At 43.0% G+C, this 25,526-nt stretch overlaps 2 protein-coding genes across 2 annotated transcripts; both read right to left on the bottom strand.

Annotated features, from left to right (window-relative positions):
• Window positions 1-1,309: 1,309 nt before the first annotated feature.
• On the bottom strand, window positions 1,310-4,094 carry LOC129821546 (beta-crystallin A2-like). Its single transcript, XM_055879213.1, has 5 exons — window positions 4,006-4,094; window positions 3,520-3,707; window positions 2,521-2,662; window positions 2,119-2,261; window positions 1,310-1,550 (listed from the first exon to the last, which is right to left on the bottom strand). Exons 2-5 carry the CDS (start codon window positions 3,675-3,677, stop codon window positions 1,403-1,405), a joined length of 591 nt encoding a protein of 196 aa, XP_055735188.1. The 5' UTR covers window positions 3,678-3,707; window positions 4,006-4,094; the 3' UTR covers window positions 1,310-1,402.
• A 9,528-nt stretch (window positions 4,095-13,622) lies between these two features.
• LOC129821343 (uridine 5'-monophosphate synthase-like) lies at window positions 13,623-17,505 on the bottom strand. Its single transcript, XM_055878937.1, has 6 exons — window positions 17,265-17,505; window positions 16,953-17,106; window positions 16,099-16,785; window positions 15,622-15,797; window positions 15,183-15,297; window positions 13,623-14,707 (listed from the first exon to the last, which is right to left on the bottom strand). The coding sequence occupies exons 1-6, from the start codon at window positions 17,478-17,480 to the stop codon at window positions 14,529-14,531; spliced, it is 1,527 nt and encodes a 508-aa protein (XP_055734912.1). The 5' UTR covers window positions 17,481-17,505; the 3' UTR covers window positions 13,623-14,528.
• Between the last annotated feature and the right edge of the window lie 8,021 nt (window positions 17,506-25,526).

The raw sequence follows: 25,526 nt of genomic DNA, 5'->3' as shown, positions 1-25,526 counted from the left end.
CTGAAGACATTTCATCTTTTCATTTGAAAATGATTTGTAAACATTTCCCAAAAATAATTCCACTTTGACATTATGGGGTATTGTGTGTAGGTTCGTGAGTGAGTGATTTGGGCTTGGAGACATGTTAATCAACATTTAAAAAATATGAGGTTGGTGGCACCTTAATTGGGGAGGACGGGCACGTGCTAATGAGCTGGAGCTGAATAAGTGGTAAATTATCAACAACATTAAACACGTCTTCCATGTGTTTGATGCCATTCCATTCGCTCAGTTCCAGCCATTATTAGGATCCTCCCCTCAGCAGCCTCCACTGTCACATGTTATGTTTTCAGTTTGTATGTGTGTGATATAGAGGTATAGAAACGTTTATTTTGACATTTTGAAATATCTTATTTTTTAAAGAAACAATAGCAGCCATGTTAGCACTGCCATGTTCATCTGAGTCTTGCTCTTGAAAAATCACCACTGTCTAATTTTTTGCTGTCGCAGATGCCCCTACCCCGACTTCACTCAAGGACTCTCTCATACAGTCAGCTTCTTTAAAGGCGCCACATGTTCAATCGTCCGTCTGCATTTGGTAGCGCAGCATTTACGTTGACATGAGCTTCGCCGAGCAGCGCAGAGCTGTCGTGAAGGAAGTTGACAAGGACGTGAGTTTGTGTTTATACAGGACCTCCCGCCCGTACCTACAGTCAACCAATCATGTGCGGAGCTACAGGAGCCCTCCGCATTGTAGCCTTACTGCTCGAACACATCCAGTGGTCGTCACACCCAATGGTCGTGTTACTCTGCTCAAACGTTGCTGCCGTATGCCAGATCTTACAAGGTCTGGATAGGTATTTTACCTATCAGCTGAGCACACCATGTGTTATAGCAATCTGGTTCCCGACTTCACGGTCGATGACGTGGCACGCAACCATTGGTTGATGGATGCAACATCTGAGCAGGGGAACACGACCAATGTTAGATACACAGATGGGGAGATAGAGTACAGGGATATACTAGAGAAAGTGAAGGGAATTCGGAGAATGAAACCGCTGTCTCCAGGGGCATATTTGTGGCATTTATTGTTGATTCCATTTCGTAAAATTGTATCGCTCTTTTGATTGATGCCACAGTATAAGGTAGTGGATCTATCGAATCCCCCAGTGAAGTCAAATTAGCTCCCAAACTCTCTTATGTTCCTCTGTTGGAGTATATAAATAGCCACTTTGGTGGGTTGTTAGGAATCTACCACAGGCTGTTGAACAGCTCTATGTCCTGATCGAGAAAAGGCGGTACAAAAAAAGCAAGGAATTGCCACAAGCACTGTTTCCGTAGTTTGCATAAAGCCTTTATTGCCTATTTTAATACATGGCATGGTCGGTACATGGTAGCCGCTGGAGGATAGTGTCAAGTGGACTTAGTGCTGGATTCTGCGGATAGACTGGACCTGGTTGGTGTGAGCCTGAGTGCTGTACTCGTTGTAGTGTCTGTACTCTCCCTGGTGTCTGTCTCTCTCCAGGATGTACTGGTAACCACGGTAACCGGGGAACTGATAGGCCACCCACCTGTAAAGAGAAGGACATGTGTTATTCAGTTTGATAATTGTTCTCTCTACGACCAAAATGCGGCTGCTTTGTAGATAATATGTGCCCGATGCAGTCCTATGCTTGTTATAAAATCTACAAAACCAATCGTCTTGGAAAGTAATGGGTGACTGAGGATCTGCATGTTATTATGTGGACAAATTATGTCCTTGTCAATGTGTTTACGAATCAATAGCCTGGGGCCCCACATTTTGGTTTTTGCCCTAGCACTACACAGCTGATTCAAATAATCAAAGCTTGGAAGGAGTTTGGGAAACCCTGCCCTAGAGTGTTTATGAAGGCATATCGGATGCTGAGATAATGGGATACTGGTAATCTCTGTAAATAGCCATGTTATTTTTCCTCCTTGTTATTCGTTATTCACTGTGTATTTATTCCTCGTGTCACTATTTCTATTTTTAATTAACAATTTATCTTAAACTCGGCATTGTTGGAAAAGGACCTGTAAAGTAAGCGTTTCACTGTTAGTCTACTCCTGTTGTTTTACGACGCATGTGTCAAACACAACTTGATTTGATTTGAGACTCACGCTCCGGAGTTGACTTTAATTGAGGGAACCTCCTTGCTACACCAGCCCATAGCCTGTAGAGAGGGGTAGTCATCACACATCTCGAACTTGCGTCCCTGGAAGTCTTCACACTCGTACAGAGTCACTTTACTGTCACTGTGGTTCTGTTGGCAGAGATGAGCCTTGAATCGTTTCATATATGGTTTTGTTAAAAAAAACAATTGGGGGGGGGGATATCAAAAACAGACGGATTTGAGAGTTGTGGTATGATGGTGTGATGATACGATATAAATACTAGAATCATGTGTGGATCTATTAACCTTCAATACAACATTAGTATTCCTGTGCTTCATTCCTAAATGTGTTTCAGATGTAGGCTTTTTTCCCACCTTGAAATGACACATTTCTGTGGGAGGAACTTACAGCGCACTTGATAGGTCTAAAGGAAAGCATGTGCTCGGTTCTGTAACTGCTGTTTCCGCTCCAAGCCTCGTAACGGGGATAGTCTCCCTTCTCAAGGATAAACTGCTGGCCCTGGAACTCGGGATACTCATAACCCAACCAGCTAAAACACAGGCGGGGAGAGAGAAAATGAGAGAGGGAACGAGAACGAAAGAGAGAAAACAGAGCGTCAGGTTAGTTAACAAAAGTGCAACGCCCCATGGCAGCGAGATCCTTTTTGATTAGAGGACAAAGGGCCAAAGCAAACACCACATGCTGCACATATGGACCATTATCAGACCATCAGTCAGCTGCTGCAACAGAACACTAGGCAGCCAGCTGGGACTCACTGGAGATTACATCTGTAGCCTGACTCTGACTGACTGTCAGAAACAAAACAACAAGCTACATTTCTGGCTAATAACTCACACCAATCGGTGCTCTCCCCTAGTGTTCAGCTATAACATTTGCTCCATAACAATGTAAAAAACATGCGGAAACTAAATTGCAAAGAAATTTTCCAAAATCATTGAATCGAAATAACAGTCATTATAAGATTCCATATTTTACAGTCAGACAGTCAAGTGTTAAGGGACATGATAATGATAATTTAATGTTGTATTGTCATACATTGTAGTATCACAACAAATGAAATGACACAGCTTTGATTTGAGGGCCGGTTCACAACAGTACAGTACACATGCGATGTATAATATAACATTCAAGTATACATTAGCTTCTGAGAGGAACTAGGTCTGGAAATGAATGTTATATTGAATACATTTCTCACTTCTCACTCAAACACGACTAGAACCAATTACTGGAAAAACCTAAAAAAACATTTGTTGACCGAACAAACTCCATGGGTCTAATGTAGTACTACTACTACTCTGTCGTAATAATGTAGTACTACTCTGCTAATAATGTGGTACAGATCCTCGGTTGTAGCCTAGTAGAGTAGAAATCCAAAGAGACACTTACGGTCCGTTCTCGACCTTGATGGAGCGGATCTTGTGGAATCCCCTATCCATGATGTTCTGACACTCCAGCAGGAACTCACAACGCTTGCCCTGGAAGTTCTCTTCCTCCCAGACAGTGATCTTGAACTGGCCCATCTGCTCCATCTGCTGAGTGTTCATGTTTGCTTTTTTCCACCGTGGGGTTGCTCTCTACCAAAAGGGGACAAGGAAGACCAGAGGTGAGGAAACTAGGCTAAAATGGGGTGCTTCTCTCTGGGTGCTCTGGTATCTCTACATGAAAGTGAACATTGATTCTTGAGCAAAGAGCAAGAGCGTACTACCATTTTTTTTAGCTCTCAGTTTGAGCTCTCAGTTTGCACTGGGGAAATATCCGATACAAATATGAGATATACATCTCCCATATTGGATGTCATCAATCCTCTTTCTTGGTACACCAATGCACAGCAATCAGATGTTCACGATCTACCTAGGTAGTGTGAATACTTACAGAGAGTACTGAGGTGGGACAGATCCAGAGTAACAATATCGAGTCCTAGGCCCCCCACTTCTGTTTTTATACTACCAAGCCCCTCATTTAATGCCGCTTTCGCACAAGCCTTGCATACTCAGCAGCGGCAAACTGAATGCATGCATTAGTCCACACCATTGTGGAGGCTCCCGAGGCCCATTGTGAGAGGATTAGATCCACTGACTCATCAAAATGGTACCCAGGGACTGTGCCTGCCTGACAGCCGGCCACAATGGCAACACACTGACACAACAGTTTGATTGGAAATTGGGGACTATGGCAGCATTCTGGGAGATTACCCCAGAGGTAGGTACAAGGGCACCAATGCTTCCCTCAGTCCACAAGTATGGCTGACTCTGCCTCTACCGCTGCCTCTGCGCAGCACCCACCCAACATGGCATCACTGTCGTCTTTCATAGGATTCAACATGGGAAGACAGACAGATTAGCTGATCAATAATTCATATTCTTTAATGTCGGATCATGTTTGTACTTCAACAGGTTGAAAAGAAGGCTTTTGAAATGTATGACCTTTTTAATACCTGTTGGTTTTCACACTAAATCTATTCTGATATGAACTGAAAGGGATCATGAGAAACGATTCTGACATGTTTCTAGCAGCACTAGTTTCTCAGCCATTTACAATGTTGTTTTTAATGTTCAATGTTTGCCAGTTACTGAATTGTCAATGGGTCCGAATTGTTCCTGTGCCTTTGTGAGGCGTACGAATGCAAAGTGGAATGTGGATGAATGTGTATCATATTTTAAAAAGGCACTTTGACGTTGCAACTTTACTTTATGTTCTGGATTGTCAGTATAATAACACAAATGGAACCTAGTGATGTAAATCAATTGGAATAATACTTGTCTGTAGTGACATCTTGTGGCATAACAGTTCATTACAGTGACTGGTGATAACACCCGGTTTTGTTTGAATGAAGAGAAATTCGACGTGAGGCAACATATCACAGAAACATATGGTCCGGTCAGGTTAGGTTATACCAGATATGCTTTTACATTAGCGGTGTGGTGCATGCTTTAGTCTTTGTTTGTGTCCCAAAAGACACCAACTCCTTATGTTTGACCAGAGCCCATATAGTGCACTACTTTTGACCAGCGCCCTGGTCAAAGGTCGTGCACTATGTAGGGAACAGGGTGACATTTGGGATGAACCCTATATTGTATTTGCTGCTGGAAATGTACAAATAATCAGACTTCAGACTTGGATGGTTCCTCTGCAATGTGTTATTATTGTATTTACACCCTTTTCTGCTGTCTCTGTGTGGCCATATGTGTGCCTATATGCTTCATTGCTTGTGTGTACAGCGGCCCCTTTGAGTGGGCTGGTTCCATTGTTCTGTCTTACCTGTGTGGCCTTGTTTGGCTTGGGGCAGGTGGACAATGAGACACGGTGACAGAGCTCTAGTCACCCAGCTGCTGGTCTTTGATCCCCCCCATTGGATAGATTAGATTTGTCACCTCGTCAGCTGACGCCTCATTTCACTGGGAAATGTAGCTCTCCCTATTTGCATCTGACAACATAGGGCCTATAGTAGCCTACAGCTTCATAACTCAACACTCTACTTTGAATCTTTATCTTCTCTGCAGTGGTAGTACAATAGGCTAGTCTATTCTTCTGAATTGGTCACATGGGTCTCTGAAAGAGGGATATTGCTCACTAAGTATAGAAATATCGTTTGTAGCCTTTTTACATTTATACATGTACAGTATGTTGTGAGATGTGAAATATGAACTGATCAGATGCATTTGACATTTTAGTCATTTAGCAGATGCTCTTATCCACAGTGAATTACAGTTAGTGGATTAATTTTAAGATAGCTAGGTGGGACAACCACATATCACAGGTGGTGGGGGGTGGGGGGGTAAAGTGTGAGTGTTGGTTCAGGAAAGTGTATTTTGTGTTTTTGCTTTTTTACTGTGTAGTGTAGTTTGTGTTCATTTGTACAAATGACCTTTTCTAAGAAATTACTTATTTGTGTCTGATAAAAACAGACACAACACAAATAAATGTCGGTAACACTTTCTATGAGACATACACAGATAATGCCTGCAAGTGCATTAGTAATGCCTTCTAATACACTTACGCACACTTATAGTGACTCACTATAAGATATCATAATATCTCATAAGTAGTTCTAGCATCCTTATAATACATTGCTGTAATGCATTATAAGCCCAGAGAGCACACCTCAACAGGTTGAGTATTTTATTTCGCACCGTTTGCACAATGTTTGCACTTCTGAGTAGCCTAACCTGCAAACAGCTGGCTGAGGTGCAGGCTGGAATAACCAGTCAGCCAGGCAGCAACCAGAGCAAACAACATTGTTTGAATATCCGTTTTTTTTCTCCCTCCCCTCATTTTCTCGTATCCGTTCATTGTATCTTACACTGTTTGGGAATAAACCATAGAGTGATAAGAGATGAACCAGGATAGAGACAACTGAATTTTTTTTTCAATTTACCCTCGCAATTTCTGTTCACATCAATACCCCTCCATGGGACCACATGCGTATGTGTGATAACTGTGTGGAGTAAGTGAGGCGGACTGTTTCTCAGGATCCAGTTTCGCCATGGTAACAGAGCCAGCCAGCCCCGTCAGAGTGGTTGCATAAGCATTGATGTATCGTCAGGAAGTGATGCTGTTATTGCTCTTGAAAACAGACATGTTGTTTTATCATCACGCTCTGTTTTTATTCACAAATTCATAGTTTCAAGTAGCCCTTCAAATGCATTTTGTATTTATTTGATTTGTATTTGTACTGGGAGGCAACATTGACACAGATCTCTTCATTTAAAGGTTTTCTTCCAGGGGTGAAGGAGAGGACCAAAGTGCAGCGCGGCTAGTGTTAAACATGTTTAATACCAGAACAAGTGAAACACTACAACCAACATACAAAATAACAAATGTGCAAAACCGATACAGACCTATCTGGTGCAGAACACAAACACAGAGACAGGTAACAAACACCCACAAAATCCCAACACAAAACAAGCCTCCTATATATGAGTCTCAATCAGAGACAACGACTACCATCTGCCTCTGATTGAGAACCCACACTAGGCTGACATAGAAACAGACAAACTAGACACACAACATAGAATTCCCACCCAGCTCACGTCCTGACCAACTAAACACATACAAAACAACAGAAAACAGGTCAGGAACGTGACACTTCAAGTGAACCACTCAAACAACATACAAAAATTCAATACATGTAGTATTTAAGAGAAGTCTGCTAGTTACATATTTGAACCAAGTACACATCCATACATATCCTGAGATCACATGGTAAGTCAGGCTTATTTAACTTAGAGATGTCTGCTTTACATACACTACATGATGCTCGTCAAACATCTCATTCCAAAATCATGGGCATTAATATGCAGTTGGTCCCCCTTTGCTGCTATAACAGCCTTCACTTTTCTGGGAAGGCTTTCCACTAAATGTTGGAACATTGTTGTGGGGACTTGCTTCCATTCAGCCACAAGAGCATTCGTGAGGTCGGGCATTGATGTTGGGCAATTAGGACTGGCTCGCAGTCGGCGTTCCAATTCATCCCAAAGGTGTTCGATGGGGTAGAGGTCAGGACTCTGTGCTGGCCAGTTATGTTCTTCCACACCGATCTCGACAAACAATTTCTGTATGTACCTCACTTTGTGCACGGGGGCATTGTCATGCTGAAACAGGAAAGGGCCTTCCCCAAACTGTTGCCACAAAGTTGGAAGCACAGAATCGTCAAGAATGTCATTGTATGCTACGATTTCTCTTCACTGGAACTAAGGGGCCTAGCCCCAACCATGAAAACAGCCCCAGACCATTATTCCTCCTCCACCAAACTTTATAGTTGGCACTTTGCATTGGGGCAGGTAGCTTTCTCCTGGCATCCGCCAAACCTAGATTCGTCCATCGGACTGCCAGATGGTGAAGCGTGATTCATCACTCTAGAGAACGTGTTTCCACTGCTCCAGAATCCAGAATCCAAGATCCAAGCTTGTCATTGCGCATGGTGATCTTAGGCTTGTGTGCGGCTGCTCGGCCATGGAAACCCATTTCATGAACCTCCCGACGAACAGTTCTTGTGCTGACATTGTTTCCAGAGGCAGTTTGGAACTCGGTAGAGTGTTGCAACCGAAGACAGACGGTTTTTACGAGCTCCAGCATTCGGCGGTCCCGTTCTGTGAGCTTGTGTGGCCTACCACTTTGTGCCTGAGCCGTTGTTGCTCCTAGATGTTGCCACTTCACAATAAGCTCTAGCAGGGCAGACATTTGAAGAACTGACTTGTTGGAAAGGTGCAGGGGCAATTTTAGCATGTACATCTTGTTGGGACAAAAAAAAGCAATGTGGGATGTTTTCCAGCAAAGCCCCTACACAACACAACACTAAACAATACATTAACTGGACTATAACAGTGACAAGCGGTGCCCACAAACTGTTAGGCATTACATAAAGCTGTCCCAACACCTTACCACTGCCACACCTGGCTATCAGCGTAGTTTCTACTGACAATTGAGATGTACAAATTATGGCATAAGAGGACGACAAGCGTATAAGAGGCAATCCGTAATTTCGATTAAGACATTAGTAGGACGGACGTAGGCAATATAACTAATTGTTCAGCACAGAATTCAGAACATGGGCCATTCTTACAGTGTTCTCCCTGTACACCAAGTCAGAACCGTAGAATAAATAAAGGGGGCATATAAGCAGATAATGAAAGCTCTTACAATATTCAATGATTGCATTTCTGAAAAACAGGTTATAGGCTACATGTGCACCACCAAGTCAGAACAGTAGGCAAACTTAAGAGGTGAAAATAGACCAGATTATTAAGGTGAGGCACATGGGCTACTAACAGCTTACTACACAACATACACTTAGTATTACTTTCTTAGCTAGAGTATACATATCTCCCTGGCATATTAAATAATTTATGCAGCAGCATACAAGACATTTTTGGATTCTGTGCTCACTTGAACAGGAAGGTGGCGTCCTTCTTGGGCAAATTTTGTCATCAAACTTTGTCATCAAAGTCTGTCATGCTTTGTATTTATGGTGCTTTCAAGACAACTGGGAACTAAGACAAAATATGTTGAATCATGATGACGTCAGTGTTCTTCAGGTCGTAGCTCTAGAAAGAGGCCAGAGTTCCCGATTTGCAAGAGTTGGATGAAAGTTCAAAATGTTTTTTCCCCAGTTGTAGCTCATTTTCCCCGAGTTCCCAGTTGTCTTGAACTCACTAAAGTCAGATTTTGCAGTTCAGAGTTAACAGTTGTTTTAAGCGCGGCACAAATCATGCTTCATTGACAGCATTGCCAATGTTGTATGTTTATAGTTTTAAACAAGGAAAAGAGACCCTTAATCTTAGACTTTGGATCACACCGCCACTGCCATTCCACTGAATAGCAGGCTAATGATTGCTTTGCAATGCTTGCAGTTAGCCACTGATTCCTTCCAAACCACTCATTGTTGAATTTGCGATTTCCAACTTGTTGTGTAATGTTTATGTCCAATGGCCGATGAGCACCGATACGTTTAATCTATAATTTCTCTTCATTATTTCTCTTCATATGACAAGGATTAAAAAGGATTTGCCAGTAGATTGTCGTCTTGATTCAGGATGATGACTGCTAGCTAAGATTTTGAAAGTAAGATGTTGACATGATCAGTCCAATCAAAGCTACTGAAGATATAACGTGATTTGACGTCATTTTATCTGTGGCCAATGACCTTGAGCCTCCTTGGATGGGCACTTCTAATGTAACTCTTTGGCAGCACCCAAGAGGCTAGAATTTTCGAGGTCTACCCTTAGACTTGGTGGTAGTGTCCCCATGAATGACAGAACACTGAGCCGATCAAGGCACAATGCTCTATATTTTCTGCTGACTTGCCCCACCACCACAGAAAGCACTGAGCTAGGCTGAAACATCTGCATTTTGGAGCTGCCTTACTCAAGAAAACAAAAAGAGACCATGTTTGTATGAGGCTTTATTAACTCAATTATATATATATATATATTTTTTTACATTGTTTGCAAACTGATACGTGACACGTATTAATGCCAAAATAACATGCAAAACAGGCAAGCCCAATATATATATATATATTTATGTTTTGCAAAAAATGTGAGCCACCTGCCCTGAATGACGGGCATCTTATGGCATCCTATGACGGTGCCACATTGAAAGTTACTGAGATCTTCAGGAAGGCAATGCCACTGCAAACGTTTGTCTATGGAGATTGCATGGCTGTGTGCTCGATTTTACACACCGGTCAGCAACAGGTGTGGCTGAAATAGCCGAATCAACTCATTTGAAGGGGTGTCCACATACTTTTGTATACACAGTGCGCCTGATCAGACACTGATTTCACCATGTGCAAATAGTCAGTAGCAGCACCTTTCTTCAGAATCTTGCCTTGAGAAGACACAACACAGTAGTCGATAAGCGACACATACAATACACTATTGTCTAACGTCAATCGGCAATTTCTCTTTTTGCATTTTTTTTATTAAATTAAACTCAGTTCCAGTAATGGCCAAAATGTTGTAAATGGACAGGTCTTGTTTTCTGTGTCAATGTGAGTTGGTACCATTTGAATAGTCAGTGAGTAAGCAGACCCAGACCACCACCAAATGTTCTGCTCCCTGTGTGTTGTTTCCCCTCTCTGCTGCTATAGGAACTAATCCTCCTAAGGACCTGACAGCGCATGCAGGTGACATCTGCTCTGTGAATGGCTCTGCGTCGGAGTGGACCACAACAGGCAGGCAGGTTTTACCCGAGGACAGCGAAAGGGTGCGTCCGTAATGGCAACCTATTCCCTATACAGGGTACCCATAGGGTTCTGGTCAAAAGTAGTACACTATATAGGGAATAGGATGCCATTTCAGATGCGTCCAGAGAGGTGCTGCAGTCCTGGGTTCTCTCCCTCCCTCCCTCTCATACCCCACCCCCATCTCTGTGCTCACTGCTCAGGTAAAGCCAGGCAGTTACAGGAGAAACAACTCCCAGGGATTTACATATTCCATTAGCAACCCCTTTAACTGTCAGTTGAAACAGCACACAGCCTACGGGGCAACTCTTGTCTTCCATAGAGGAAGTAGGTAGCAGTTGAGCAGGCATCACAAATGCAATCGTGCTTTTCTACAGACACACACAAATGTCCAAGTATTATGATAGCCACAGGTTGAAAGAATAATACTGGGGGGGGGGGGGGGGTCTTATTTTATCATACACATAATTCTCTCAAAAGTATATAATAGGTTAATAAGAGAAGGTTGATTTTATAGCTGAAAAGTCAGGATTAATTGCAACTCACTTTTTTTTAGAACAATAGCCTATGTTGCATCTGTGAGAGAACCAGCCCAAACTTTTGTATGTTGCTGAGACAGGGCAACTAATAATTAGTCACGTTTATCCATAAAACAGCACAGATATTAAATGATAAACTATTGCATTATGAAAGTCTGAAAGATTGAAGACTTGCTTGAGACAAAGAAATACTAAATGTTTGACATATTTTACAGAGCCAATAACTGCTCTGTAGAGTAAATTGAGCAGGTGTTAGTTTGGAGGTTTAGGGTGTAGCTGCAACATGAACTGTCTCTGGCAGGTGACCAGGATACAGGCTGTGAGATCCCCTTAATCCGACTTTAAACAAATATTTACCGGCCGTTAGTCAAATAGAGATACATGAGAGCAGGAATAATGACATGGGAAAGCTTTAACCATGCTGTTCATTGTTTCACGCGACGAAAACTGGATATGCAAATGCATACCTGCAGTTATGCTCAAAATAGAATGGGACTATACAGATACCTGAGGTACTGGTGTCAATAATCTGGGTGGTGGGAGATTGGGTAATACAGTTGGTACTGTCTGAGGAGGAAACGGGAAGTGTCTGATTTCAATGATAGGCCTGTAGTGTATGATGCCTCTGTGCTAAACTGAAATGCAACATGTTTTACAGTGCATGAGCAATGGAGAACACTGCTTCAATGTTTTTACAGCGATGTGGTGTTTTTATGATGAGCTGTAGTTTATTGGCTACATTCTCCATTTACTGGAATAAAGTCCACACCTCCATGGATGTCATAGTTAATATAACAGAGTAGCCTAGCCTGTACAGAGGTGCAGATCCCAGGCAGATGAGGATCCAAACAGCAGATGGTCCATATCAGATGCTCTTTGGCTGGTTAATGATTAACATAACTCGTACTTTATCATTAAACCATGACGATAAAGAAAAACCAAATGGCATTTAATAAAAGACAGTACTAGGTAGCCTAATAAAAGTATAACTAGTCATAAAATCCACAGAGATACGCGCATACTAAATCATATTGAGTGAGCAAAAAAATAATATAAATACTTTTTCAAAAATAGTAACGAAAACTTTATCCATACATACAGCAATAAAAATGATCCACTTGCCTAAAAAATTGGGGTCGATAATTTGTATCCGTTGTCTTCAGAGGGAAATGAGCCCAAATGTTCAAAACACATAAGATATTCAATATAGCCTTAAGAATGCAAAAAACACGAAATGTATGACTATAATTTTAGTGTACAAAAACTCAGTATTTGTCACAGGACAAGAGAGCACCATCAACGACATCTGTCACAATATGAACTTGCTCTTGCTGCTTTGTAGAAAATCTGTACCTGCTTAACGCGAGCCGAACGAACAAAACTTAATCTTCAGGTATTGTGCGTATGGCTCAACGTGAGGCAAATACAGAAAATCAATCCAAATATGATGATGATCCAGTCTTGTAAAAAAGGACTCAGACCACACTACATCAGGTTTGTACTCTCCATATGTTGTTCCATCCCCACACCTGGAAAGAAAGTCGCAAAAGTTTATATTGTCGGTAAAATGGTCATTTACATGTATTCCTACATACAAATTTGTCCTAGATAAAACTTACCATTTGCCTATCTGTTGTCGAAAAAAAGTTTGAGTGGATTTAAAAAACCTACTATATCGGTAACACCTGCAAATTGTGCTCATCTTGTAGGCAACACTGAATGGAGTGTGGCCCGTTGCAGGTAGCCTATATATACTCGGGACATGGTAGGCCATCCTTCCATTTATCTTCACTCTCTCTCTTTTTTTTCCAGATTGGTTTTAAAGAGAGAGGATTCTCCAGCGGACACCTGTCGCATGGTGCGTTGCTCAGTTCCAATATTGACACAATAGTCTGGGGAGTGCAGATTAGTTAAACTCCTCTCTATTATGCCAACCCTCTCCTCTCTATGCAAACCAACAGTGCGTTGCACTCCCTCAAATTGACGAAATGGAAGGATTCGCTGACCTTTGTGCTCGCGCTGAACCTAGAGAATGGGCCATTGAGCGGTGACTTCATTCACCTGTGTTGAAGGTAGGAGAAAACCCACCTGCCACCTCTGTTCCCATGCCATTTACACATATTTTCATATCATGTGACTTGCAAATGAGTTCCTTTAATACTCAACGTCAGACCTTCCCTTCCAAAAAGGTTGGGGTGTGTTATGTAGGCTATGCCCGATGTCACAAATAGTAGAAAGAAAGTAGACCCCATAACTGAAACAACCCATGCACATTCACTGTTTATTAATGATTAGGGTACAGCGTACACCCGGGACATCACTCGGAACCACTAGAGGTTTATGGACTAACGTGGTTCATCACACATTGGCATCAAATAACTACCGTTGTGAACAGGTGATTGTTGTAATGTCGATGAACAAATGCACAACGCCAAGGATTGTTTTGTAACCTGAATCTCTCCACAGTTATCCATCACAGAGATAGTAGCCCATCACAGAGATAGCAGCCCATCACAGAGATAGTAGCCCATCACAGAGATAGCAGCCCATCACAGAGATAGCAGCCCATCACAGAGATAGCAGCCCATCACAGAGATAGCAGCCCATCACAGAGATAGCAGCCCATCACAGAGATAGTAGCCCTAGCATCCACTGTGTTCTTCTATAGAAACCACCCTTGCTGCAAAGGAACAGAATCCTAGGCTAGAGATGTTTAAAGTGACTTAAAAAAAAAACACTGATCATTACAGAACATGTCTACTGAATTCATTTCGCATTTCGCAATTCCATATTATTGGTTAACACAAATAATCAAATTTGAATGTTTCAAAATGATCATATACAAATAACACTATGGAGGGAGAGAAAAAAATCCTGAAATGTTTCCCTGTTGCAAAAAAATGAGCATTGTCGCAGTTCAGTTGATTTCGCAAGCAAGGGTTATAACAAGCAGCTACAAGAGTAAGAACAGGCTCCAGCAGCTGTTTGGAGGGAATAATCATGGTTTCACATTAGCGATGTGGTGCCTGCTCTAGTCTCTGTCTGTAGCCCAAATGGCACCTCTACCCTGTAGTTTACTACTTTTGACCAAACCCCATAGGGTTCTAGTCAAAAGTAGTGCACTATACAGGGAATAGGGTGCCATTTGGGACACATCCCTGTTGTTTGACTTTTCATTGTCTTGATGCGGTGAGTCTCTTGACGTAGGCGTTCCAGCCGGCCTCTCTGTACTCCGCAGCAGCCTTCACCCTATCAGAGGCCCCCAGGATACCACGGCCAACAATGATGACGTCAGAGTCTTTTTTATAGATCACATCATCGGGACTGGAGTACTGCTGGCCCAGACCGTCTCCTGAATAAGAAAGGAGGGATATGATCAATGAACAGTGTGGCGCTGAAGAAAACGCCACCCTACAGTTTGTTGCTGAAGAGGTTAAAAAAAACATCTGGAATCAAGGGTTGCATTCAAAAATCGCACGCTATTACCTACGTAGGGCCCTAGTCAAAAGAAGTGCACTATGTCGGTAATAGGGTGCCAATACAGTCACAAATGAACAAGGCAATTAACCCACTGTTCCTAGGCCGTCATTGTAAAAAAATAATTTGTTCTTAACAGACTTGCCTAGTTAAATAAAAGGTCAAATAAAAAAAATACAACAAACAAGATGACAAGTGATCCAGCCTACATTTCTTGGACAATAGCACCATCTAGTGGCAAGGAAAGAGTACACCAGGGGGAATGTTGTCCTGCGAATGTTGTTGCTAAAACGTGATAAAGAACACTGGACAGGATGAATGATGTGGTTAACAGGTAGAGAATGTAGTACCTTCTGACTGCATCTGCACCCCTGGAGTCATATGTAAGAATTCAGGCTTGCTGCTGATCTTGGAGCCAGAGATGAACCCAAACACAAAGTCAGAGTGCTCCTCAGCCATTTTCACCTATAGGAATGACAGACACAATCATATTAAATCCTCGAGGATGAAAGATTAAGGATTACATTAAGGTAATCAACTAGTACTTCAGTTAAGCTGCCTGATGGTGGAAAAAGTCATCTATTTTGGAATGGTAAAATTAAGACACGCATGCAAACATCATTAAAACATACTGAAACGTATCAGGCCTTCACTGTCGCCCTGCGAGGTGACAGTATCTCCTGAATTTTACATATTGCAGAGGGCGGTGGGAGGTAAGCGAGAGGGACAGAACATTCTGTTCTCATGTCATTCTCACTGAAGAACAGCTGGCTGGATCACTTTGCTTACCACAGCCTGCGTGTAGTCCCCTGTTGCTAGGGAACCCTGGGAGCTCATCTGAGCTATGAGGAGACAGCCACGGTCCAGTGGGAGGCCCACCACACTGAGCCCCTCTACCACCCCAGGGCCTGGCACCGCATGGGCATTCACCATGTGAGACCACGAGGAGATCTGGTAGAGCCCACCTGAGAAATACAGAGGAAAACACACAACAGCCAGGAGACTTAGAAATCATAGCAACCAGGCATTCATTAGGATGGATTAGGATTCAAAAACATGTTTCAAAGGTTTAGTGGACAAATATTGCCCTTATTTGCTGGAGTTGGACAATGCATCCATTTTAGCAATAGGTGCATTCGTTTTGCATCGCTCAGGGCCCCGGGTGGGCGGAGTTTCCACGTTTTAGACCATTCTATTGGACCTAAAGTGAAATCTCCACCCACCTGGGGCACACGGCGATGCAAAGTCAGTGCGCCCACTAATCACCTTCATACTGGTGCTTGACCGTGTTCCCGATGTCAGCAAACTTGCGGTCCTCAAAGATGAGGAAGTTGTGTTTGTGGGCCAGGTCCTTGAGGGACTGGATGAAGGCTGGGCTGAAGTCCTGCAGGATGTCCACATGAGTCTTCAGCACGCACATCTGAGGCCCCAGAGAGTCAGCCAGCTGCAGCAGATCCTCGCAGCCTGTCACGTCCGCCGACACACACAGGTTGGTCTTCTTCTCCTCCATCAACCTAAAGAGCTGGGCAGCCAGAGGGTGTGTGGTTTGGAGCTGGGCCCTGTCGCCATAGGTCAACTCCGCCAGCTTGCTGGGCTTCTTAGCCACAGGAGAGCCGTTCTTCTCCTCCTCCCCCGAGGGCTTGTAGGTGTTGTTCTCCTGGATGAACCTGCGCACGCTCTGGGCCGTGGAATCATCGATGCGCTTCGCCTGGAGCAGGACGTTGAGGAGATTGGAGATGGAGATGACAGAGTGGAGCGCGATGCCCTTCTTGGCCAGCATGGCCCTACCTCCCTGCTCCCTGTCCATCAGCACGATGGCATCGGTGACCTTTAAACCCTCTGCCTGAAGCACCAGGGCCGTCTCCATGACGCTGCTCCCGCTGGTCACTACATCCTCGATGATCAGACACGTGTCTCCAGGGTGAATGGTCCCCTCTATAATCTTCTTAGTTCCTAGAATCAAGAGATGGTGGATGTCTGATATGAGTTATCTGAAATCTAATGTAGCTAGCTAACACGTGTTAGACTAGATCATTTTAACTGTTGACTGATCTGATGGGATGCAGCAAAAACATTGTCATAATGAGAATAATCAAATTTGATAGGTCATGAAATCGCACCATAGTCTTTGGCTTCTTTTCTTCGGATCAGCATAGGCAGCTCGTGTTTGGAGCAGATGATTGTAGCCAGGGGCAGAGCAGTGTATGGTACACCACACAGTGAGTTGTATTTCAAGTCCTCATCTTTGGCGCGTTGGTAAAGATAAGTTGACACCTAAAAGGCAAAACAAACGCCAACAAATTCCAACATAAATTCATAACATACATATTTTACAACTAGTTGTTCTTGGTTCGATTGCCTCCGAACAGACTAAATACTGTAGATGTTGTTTCCAATACAGTGCCATTCATGGGAAACACGTGTTTACCAACCTGGTTCATAAGAGATGGGTAGGAAACAATAACTCTGAGATCAAAATAAATCGGCGATGTTATTCCACTCTTCAGCGTGAACGTTCCGAATTTCACGGCCTGAACATCATGTAACTTTAAGATTAAACTTTCAAGGCAATCGTTTTCCATGTTCAAGTTTTTACTAATATCAATAGACAGCAGTCTCGTCCAAAGTTCTCGTCTCGTCGCAAACATAAATATGTTCCGGTTACGAAATAACGCGCGGAACTATGGGACATGTCGTTTTTACATTATTGCGTTGCTCCAGCCATATAATAAATTGTTGATCATCACAAGCAAACCACACCGGCCACGTTGCATATGCGAACGTTGCAAGAGAAATATACACATTTGGTATTTGATTAGGATCCCTGTTAGCTGTTGCGAAAGCAATAAACAATACAGAACATGAAGAAACAAGAACAGCTCAAGGGCAGAACTACATACATTTAAAAACGGCACACGTTGCCTACATATCAATTTCACCCACACCGCTGGCTTGCTAAAAATAGAACTTCGTTCTATTTGAGATGCTCCACATGCTAAAAGTCCCTTCCTTATTGGATATCAGGAAGATACAAACCCACGTGGATGCTTGAAAGACAAGGCAAGTTGTTGTGGGTTGTGCAGAGCTGTTGGCCGGGGTATGGGTAGCCGTAGAAAAAACGCTTATTGAAATTCTCAATTATCGTGGATTTATCAGCGGTGACAGTATTTCCTAGCCTCAGTGCAGTGGGTAGCTGGGAGCTGCTCTTATTCTCCACGGACTTTACAGTGTCCCAAAACTTTTTGAATTTGTGCTACAGGATGCTATATCTGTTCTTATTTCTACATTTTTTGAATGAGGCATGCTTATTTAAGATGGTGAGGAAAGCACTTATAAAGAATAACCAGGCATCCTCTACTGACGGGATGAGGTCAATATCCTTCCAGGATACCCGGGCCAGGTCAATTAGAAAGGCCTGCTCACTGAAGTGTATTAGGGAGCGGTTGACAGTGAAGACGGGTGGTCGTTTGGCCGCGGGCCCATTACGGACGCAGGCAATGAGGCAGTGATCACTGAGATCCTGTTTGAAGACAGTAGAGGTGTATTTAGAGGGCAGGTTGGTCAGGATGATATCTATGAGGATGCCCGTGTTTACGGATTTGGGGTTGTACCTGGTAGGTTCCTTGATAATTTGTGTAAGATTGAGGGCATCTAGCTTAGATTGTAGGATGGCCGGGGTGTTAAGCATATCCCAGTTTAGGTCACCTAACAGTACGAACTCTGAAGATAAATGGGGGGCAATCAATTCGCATTTGGAATCCAGGTCACAAACTGGGGGCTGAGGGGGGTCTATAGCAAGCGGCAACAGTGAGAGACTTATTTCTGGAAAGGTGGATTTTTAGAAGTAGGAGCTTGAACTGTTTGGGCACAGACCTGGATAGTATGACAGAACTCTGCAGTAGATTGTGACCCCGCCCCCTTTTGCAGTTCTATCTTGGCTGAAAATGTTGTAGTTGGGGATGGACATTTCAAAAATTTTGGTGGCCTTCTTAAGCCAGGATTCAGACAGATTCCGCGTCAACAACAAAGGGTCCAGGCCAATTGGTAAAAGAGGTATTGTAGACCTAGAATTAGCTGGTATATGAGCCTAGCTCGTGGCAGCTCAAGGCTAACTGGTGCTTGCTTTGGGACAGAGGCATTAGCTAACAGTAGCCACTCGGTAGCAGCTAGCTAGCTGCGATTATCCGGTGTAATGATCCAGAGCGGCAGGAATCCGGTGATGTGGTAGGGAGGAGCAGTCCGATATGCTCTGGGTTGATATCGCACTGTGCAGACTGGCATGTATTGTTGGAGCTAAATCTGGTGGTGTCCGAGCTAAAAGGTTAAAAGACTGCTAGCCGTGGCTAACAAAAACTAGGAGCTAGTTAGCTGGCTAGCTCCTGACGGAGGTTCCAGTTACAAGGAATAAAAATTGGGTGAGGCGGGTTGCAGGAAAGTATATTTAGTTCGTAGATAGAAAGTGAGATTAAAATGTATACGAGAAAATAAAAATAAAAAACGCCTATTTACACGGGATAAGACAAAGACACGACCGACTGCTATGACATCTTGGAACTTTTTCTGAACTACACGGAGGGAAAAGTACACTGTGCATTCAGCACCACGGGCAGAACTCTTGTTAACGGATATACACAAAAACAAGAAAGTGAGAGCTCAACTTTACATTTAAACTACTCAATCAGTTTGAGGAGTGAAGCCTCTGATGGGCATTGACTAGAGCAGTGAAGTCAGGTATAGTTTCTGACGTCGCTATGCGCAGGATTGCCGAAACTTGAGAGTCAGTAAGAGATGATCTGTGCCTTGACTTGTTATATTTCATCACTGAAAATGCCTGTTCACATACATAGGTTGACCCAAACAGTACAAACATCTCCTGAGCATGACTCCTAATCTTCGGGAAGTTTTGTTCATCGGGAGATGCATATAACCTCGTCAGTGACATTGTTTTGAATAGTTCTGCAATCACTGCATCAGACTGAAGATTGATAAGCTCAAGTTGCAGGTCAGTGGGAGCATTATCCACATTGAAGGTGAAAGGAGAGGAAACCAACAGCATGTCATTTTCCAACACTTTGAAATCCTCAAAACTTTGAGAAAACTCACTGTTCAAAGCTCGCAGCAGCAATGTATACTTCTCCCGCTGGTCATCTGATAGGGAACAGACTAGTAGTGTCGGAAGTTGGGTGAGATTGTTGGCTTCTACTTGGCGGGTCAGAAGGAGTACTTTTCCCTTGAAGGCTTAGACAAGGCTGTACATCTGATGTGCAAAAAGGCCCTTCCCTTGTAGTTTGGAATTCAGTTCATTCATGAGGGCCATGATGTCCACGGTGAAGGCAAAATCAGCCAACCATTCTTTATCTTGCAGTTGAGGGAAATACAATATTTTCCTTTCATTTGCAAAAACTCAGCAATCTCCGACTTCAGGTCCCACACTCTTTTTAGCACCTTACCCAAACTCAGCCATCTCTAGTTTGTGTGGTATGGGAGATCTGCATGACCCGAATCTGTCTATATCAACAGTGAGACAAACTGCCTGTGGTTTAGAGATTTTGCTCTTATGAAGTTTACCACTTTCGTGACTGTATCCAGAACATGGCTAATTTTCAGAACACATTTACAGAGAAATTTACAGATGAATAATGCAATGCAGGAAAATAATATTCTGATCTTGGTTCAGCTCAGCTACTTGATCTTGTATCCTTTTTAAAAGGCCAATGTTTTATCCTGTCAAGTTTGGGCAACATCAGTGATCACACAGGATAACTTTTCAAAACGCAGTCCCAGCTTTGCCACACACTTATTTACCTCCTCCAATAAATCTTTGTGCTAAGTCGTTGTGCTCTTCATTGACTGCACTGAAACAAGCTCCTCTGTAATTTCAAAGTCTGGGGTTATGCCTCGTAAGAATAGCAACAACTGCCCCGTGTCAAGTGCATCACTGCTCTCATCCAGGGCCAAGGAGAAATAGGTGTAATCCTTTACTTTGTTTTTCAACTGTTGTTTCATATTCTCTGCGATGTCCTCAGCACGCCGTGTCACTGTTTGTCTTGAGGGAAACATTTTCAAACAGCTCTTTCTTGTCGGGGAAAAGTATTGCTGCAGTCAATTTAACATTCTTTAATGAATACGCCGTCAGTGAATGGCTGGCTATGTTTAGCAATTTTGTGGGACAGTACATACATAGCTAGCTCTCACAATTCCATCGTTTACTGAATGCAGTTTTGTGAAAAGTCCTTGCTGCTTTTGCAGCTGAGAAAGCAACTCTTTCGATGCACTTGCACTCTGCTCATTAGACATATTCCTATATTTCTCTGCATGCTTCGTCTAGAAGTGTCGGGACAAGTTGTAGTCTTTCAAGACAGCGATGCTCTCTTTTCACACTAAGCACACAGCTTTCCCTGATACCTCAATAAATACATATTTTGTTATCCACTCTTGCTGGAACACCCTACATTCATTGTCTACTTTCCTTTTCTTTGAAATCTTTGAAAAACAAACTTTTGCTAAATTTCTAGCTAGCTGCTATTTGTAACTGTGATGTGTGTATCAGCCTGTCAGTCACTGTCTGTCCTCGTGCAGTTGTTATTTATAGGTGCCTTCAAAATAAATGTCCCACAAGCGGCGGGAGTTAAATCATTACACAAAGGCGAGTATTCATTGCGCTTTTAATTTGAATAACAAATACGTTTTTCAAAATTTTACTCTCAAATTCTTTATGTGAAGAAGCATGATTCCGTAGGCCGTATTGAATCAGGTTGCGGGCTGCATACGCCCCCCTGGGCCGGCCTTTGCCCTGTCCTGCTCTAATGCATGCTTTGGTGTTGCTTGCCTCGAAGTGAGCATAGAAGTAATTTAGCTCATCTGGTAGGCTTGTGTCACTGGGCAGCTCACGGCTGTGCTTCCCTTTGTAGTCTGTAATGGTTTGCAAGCCCTGCCACATCCGACGAGCGTCGGAGCCGATGTATTACGATTCAATCTTAGTCCTGTATTGACGCTTTGCCTGTTTGATGGTTCGTCGGAAGGCATAGCAGAATTTCATATAAGCGTCCGGGTTAGAGTCCCGCTCCTTGAAAGCGGCCACTCTAACCTTTAGCTGAATGCGGATGTTGCCTGTAATCCATGGCGTACAGTCACTGTGAGGACAACGTCATCGATGCACTTATGGATGAAGCCAGTGATTGATGTGGTGTACTCCTCAATGCCATCGGAAGAATCGCAGAACATATTCCAGTCTGTGCTAGCAAAACAGTCCTGTAGCGTAGCATCTGCATCATCTGATCACTTTTTTATTGACCGAGTCACAGGTGCTTCCTGCTTTAGTTTTTGTTTGAAAGCAGAAATCAGGAGGATAGAATTATGGTCAGATTTGCCAAATGGAGGGCGGGGGAGAGATGTGTATGCTTCTCTGTGTGTGGAGTAAAAGTGGTCTAGAGTGTTTTCCCTCTGGGTGCACATTTAACATGCTGGTAGAAATGAGGTAAAACGGATTAAAGTTTCCCTGCATTAAAGTCCCCGGCCACAAGGAGCACCGCCTCTGGATGAGCGTTTTCCTGTTTGCTTATGGCCTTATACAGCTCAATGAGTGCGGTCTTAGTGCCAGCATTGGTTTGTGGTGGTAGATAGGCAGCTTTGAAAAATATAGATAAACTCTCTTATTAAATAGTGTGGTCTACAGCTTATTATGAGATACTTTACCTCAGGCGAGCAAAACCTCGAGACTTCCTTAATATTAGATTTCGTGCACCAGCTGTTGTTTCCAAATATACACAGACCGCCACCCTTTGTCTTACTGTTCTATCTTGCCAATGCAGCGTAAACCCCGCCAGCTGTAGGTTACTCATGTCGTCGTTCAGCCACGACTCGGTGAAACGTAAGATATTACAGTTTTTAATGTCCCGTTGGCAGGATATTTGTGATCGTAGCTCGTCTATTTTGTTATCCAATGATTGTACGTTGGCTAATAGGACTGATGTTACAGGCAGATTACCCACTCGCCATCGGATCCTTCCAAGGCACCCCGACCTATGTCCCCGTTACCCTCGTCTCTTTTTCATGCGAATGACAGGGATTTGGGCCTTGTCGGGTGCCTGAAGTAAATCCTTTGCGTCTGATTCGTTAAAGAAAAAATGATTTGTCCAGTATGAGGTGAGTAATCGCTGTCCTGATACCCAGAAGCTCTTTTCGGTCCTAAGAGACGGTGGAAGACATATTATGTACAAAATAAGTTACAAATAAGGCAAAAAAAACACACACAAAAAACACACACAAACCGTAAAACGGTAGCCATCTCCTCCTGCGCCATTCTGATAATATTAGGTTTATATTTGTTTTAAAGGTCTGTGGAATGGCGTGTTCAATGTACTACTCAACCTCGTCATACATAGGCTACATTGACTCATTTAGCCTACTCATGGAACAGCGCATATATTGCAATGAAATAGATGCACAACACACCCTTCAAAGGCCAACTTCAAATACCGACATCAATGTGAATGTAACCGGAGCACAAAACTGACTGTGAATGTAAATTATGCCAGATAAATCCTACACTTGAATTGAAATAAAAGGCATACATCAAAGGGTTTTACTTAGGCCTACAATCGACAAGGATGCAGAAAGACCAGCAAACTCGACCAAATAATTAAGAAAATCATGACACACACAAAAAGAAAATGTACACATTGAGGCCACGCCCGTGATTCTTCACTGCTGAATGGACAGCGCCTATTTACAGGCAAGCATAGTGGAGCTCCGTGGCCTGTGGCTGAATGGACAGCGTCCCGGTAAGTCTTGGTGACCGGTTTCCTGCCATTCAACCCTACTCTGCTTTCTAACACATAAGAGTCTAAGCCCTTCAAGGTAGGGGTTTTCTACTAAGCTATATGGAATTGATTCACCAACAATCATTTAGCTATTTGATTTGGAATTATAAGACCCCTTGAAGTGTCTTGCTGCTATTAGCCTTTACAAACGCATTGAATATCCTATTCACTACATGGAACAACTGATTGTCCTCCCAAAAAAATCTAAAGGAAGTATGTTCTGAAGTGTCTGTCCTATATCTGAGAGATATAAGAAAGATCAGGAAATATTAGTACATATGTCTTAAATAAACGATGGACTGTCGTTTCTCTTTGTTTGTTTGAGCTGTTCTTACCATAATATGGACTTGGTCTTTTACCAAATAGGGCTATCTTCTGAATACCACCCCTACCTTGTCACAACACAACTGATTGGCTCAAACGCATTAAGGAAAGAAATTCCACAAATTAACTTTTAACAAGTCACACCTGTTAATTGAAATGCATTCCAAGTGACTACCTCATGAAGCTGGTTGAGATCATGCCAAAAGTGTGCAAAGCTGTCATCAAAGCAAACGCTGGCTACTTTGAAGAATCTCAAATATAAAATATATTTTGGTTTGTGTTAACACTTTTTTGGTTACTACATAATTCCATGTGTTGTATCATAGTTTTGATGTCTTCACTATTATTCTGCAATGTCGAAAATATAAAACTCTTGAATGAGTAGGTGTGTCCAAACTTTTGACTGGTACTGTATATATTGTTCTACATGTATTTAACCCCTTATTTTTGGCACTAAACAGTCTCCATCTCTACATACGTCCATTCATTTTTGTTCAACTGGTACCGGGGACCTTCAGAAGAGTCTTGTGAGGCATGTTGGCGTCCTAGAGAAAAACAACCGTCATGTACGTGTTCGTGAGAGTCTCAACTTTCCACAGCGGTCATACCGTACAGTGTATTAGTGTGTATTAGTGTGCAGCCCAAATTGTTCAGACAGAAGTTGGCTGACCGGCTGTGCCGACTTCAGACCTGTCTCAAAAGGTCTCATCTTTCCATAGAGGGGTCGTACTAGTTTTTCTAGGCCAAACCGTTCACACGCTACAGATGATTTTGTGAGGAGTCCAATTTTTGGCATGTCTCATGGTCTGACCAACACCCCTTTAGCTCTGTCACCTTTCACCCCAGATGCGGAAGTGTGACATCGGCGGATGGAGCCGTATCCAATGCAAAAACCAGATATTTAAATTATATCTAGCTTAATTACATTTCTGCAGGGGCACAGAAATCGACTCGAAGGGGCTAAAAGTTAAAGGCACACAGGTTGGCAGCTGTTCTCCGAGCAACGTTCCACATGGTCCTAAAGCCAGCCAAGACGGTAAACAGCCTCTTCATTTGAATTGGGAATGGAATGACTTGTCAACATTTGTTGTTGTTGCCTTCCTGCTGGGGGGATGGGTGGCGATGATTGGCCAGCTACAGATGGCATCCATCGGTCCGTTAATATAGGACTAGTAGGCCCAGTGCATTACTTCGGTGCCATTCTTTTCTTCTTTTTCTTCTGCAGCACTCTCAGAACCCCTACTTCCCGCGGTTATGCTCAGCAGAAATCAACATCTAATTGGCATGACATGTGGTTGCGAACTCGGGCTACACGGCAAGAATCATGCCAGGGGTTATTGTGAAGTGTGTAGGGAAATGAAATGTATGGAGTTAGAGTCATTTCAGTAAGGTCAGATTTTCTCCATCTACCTTTTATGATCTTTTTTAATGTTAGTCAAAAAAGTGCCGTGCTGATATAGAAGCAATCGCATCGGGCATGAAATGACTCCTACAGATTTAAAATAACCTGTGCAAATTCCATTGTCAGGAGAAACAAAGGCACATGTC

The sequence above is a fragment of the Salvelinus fontinalis genome, chromosome 23, assembly GCF_029448725.1.
Source record: "Salvelinus fontinalis isolate EN_2023a chromosome 23, ASM2944872v1, whole genome shotgun sequence".
NCBI lineage: Eukaryota > Metazoa > Chordata > Actinopteri > Salmoniformes > Salmonidae > Salvelinus > Salvelinus fontinalis.
This window is presented reverse-complemented; position numbering and strand designations above follow the sequence as displayed.

Bases quoted from the DNA above. Each gene is read 5' to 3' on its own strand.
- LOC129821546 (XM_055879213.1), bottom strand. From the start codon at position 3,677: ATGAACACTCAGCAGATGGAGCAGATGGGCCAGTTCAAGATCACTGTC. The intron at 2,663-3,519 runs GTAAGTGTCTCT...CCTGTGTTTTAG, and splicing joins ATCAAGGTCGAGAACGGACC to CTGGTTGGGTTATGAGTATC. The intron at 1,551-2,118 runs GTGAGTCTCAAA...TTCTCTTTACAG, and splicing joins ATTAAAGTCAACTCCGGAGC to GTGGGTGGCCTATCAGTTCC.
- LOC129821343 (XM_055878937.1), bottom strand. From the start codon at position 17,480: ATGTTTGCGACGAGACGAGAACTTTGGACGAGACTGCTGTCTATTGAT. The intron at 16,786-16,952 runs GTGCGATTTCAT...TCTTGATTCTAG, and splicing joins AAAAGAAGCCAAAGACTATG to GAACTAAGAAGATTATAGAG. The intron at 15,798-16,098 runs GTGATTAGTGGG...TGTATTTCTCAG, and splicing joins GGTCAAGCACCAGTATGAAG to GTGGGCTCTACCAGATCTCC.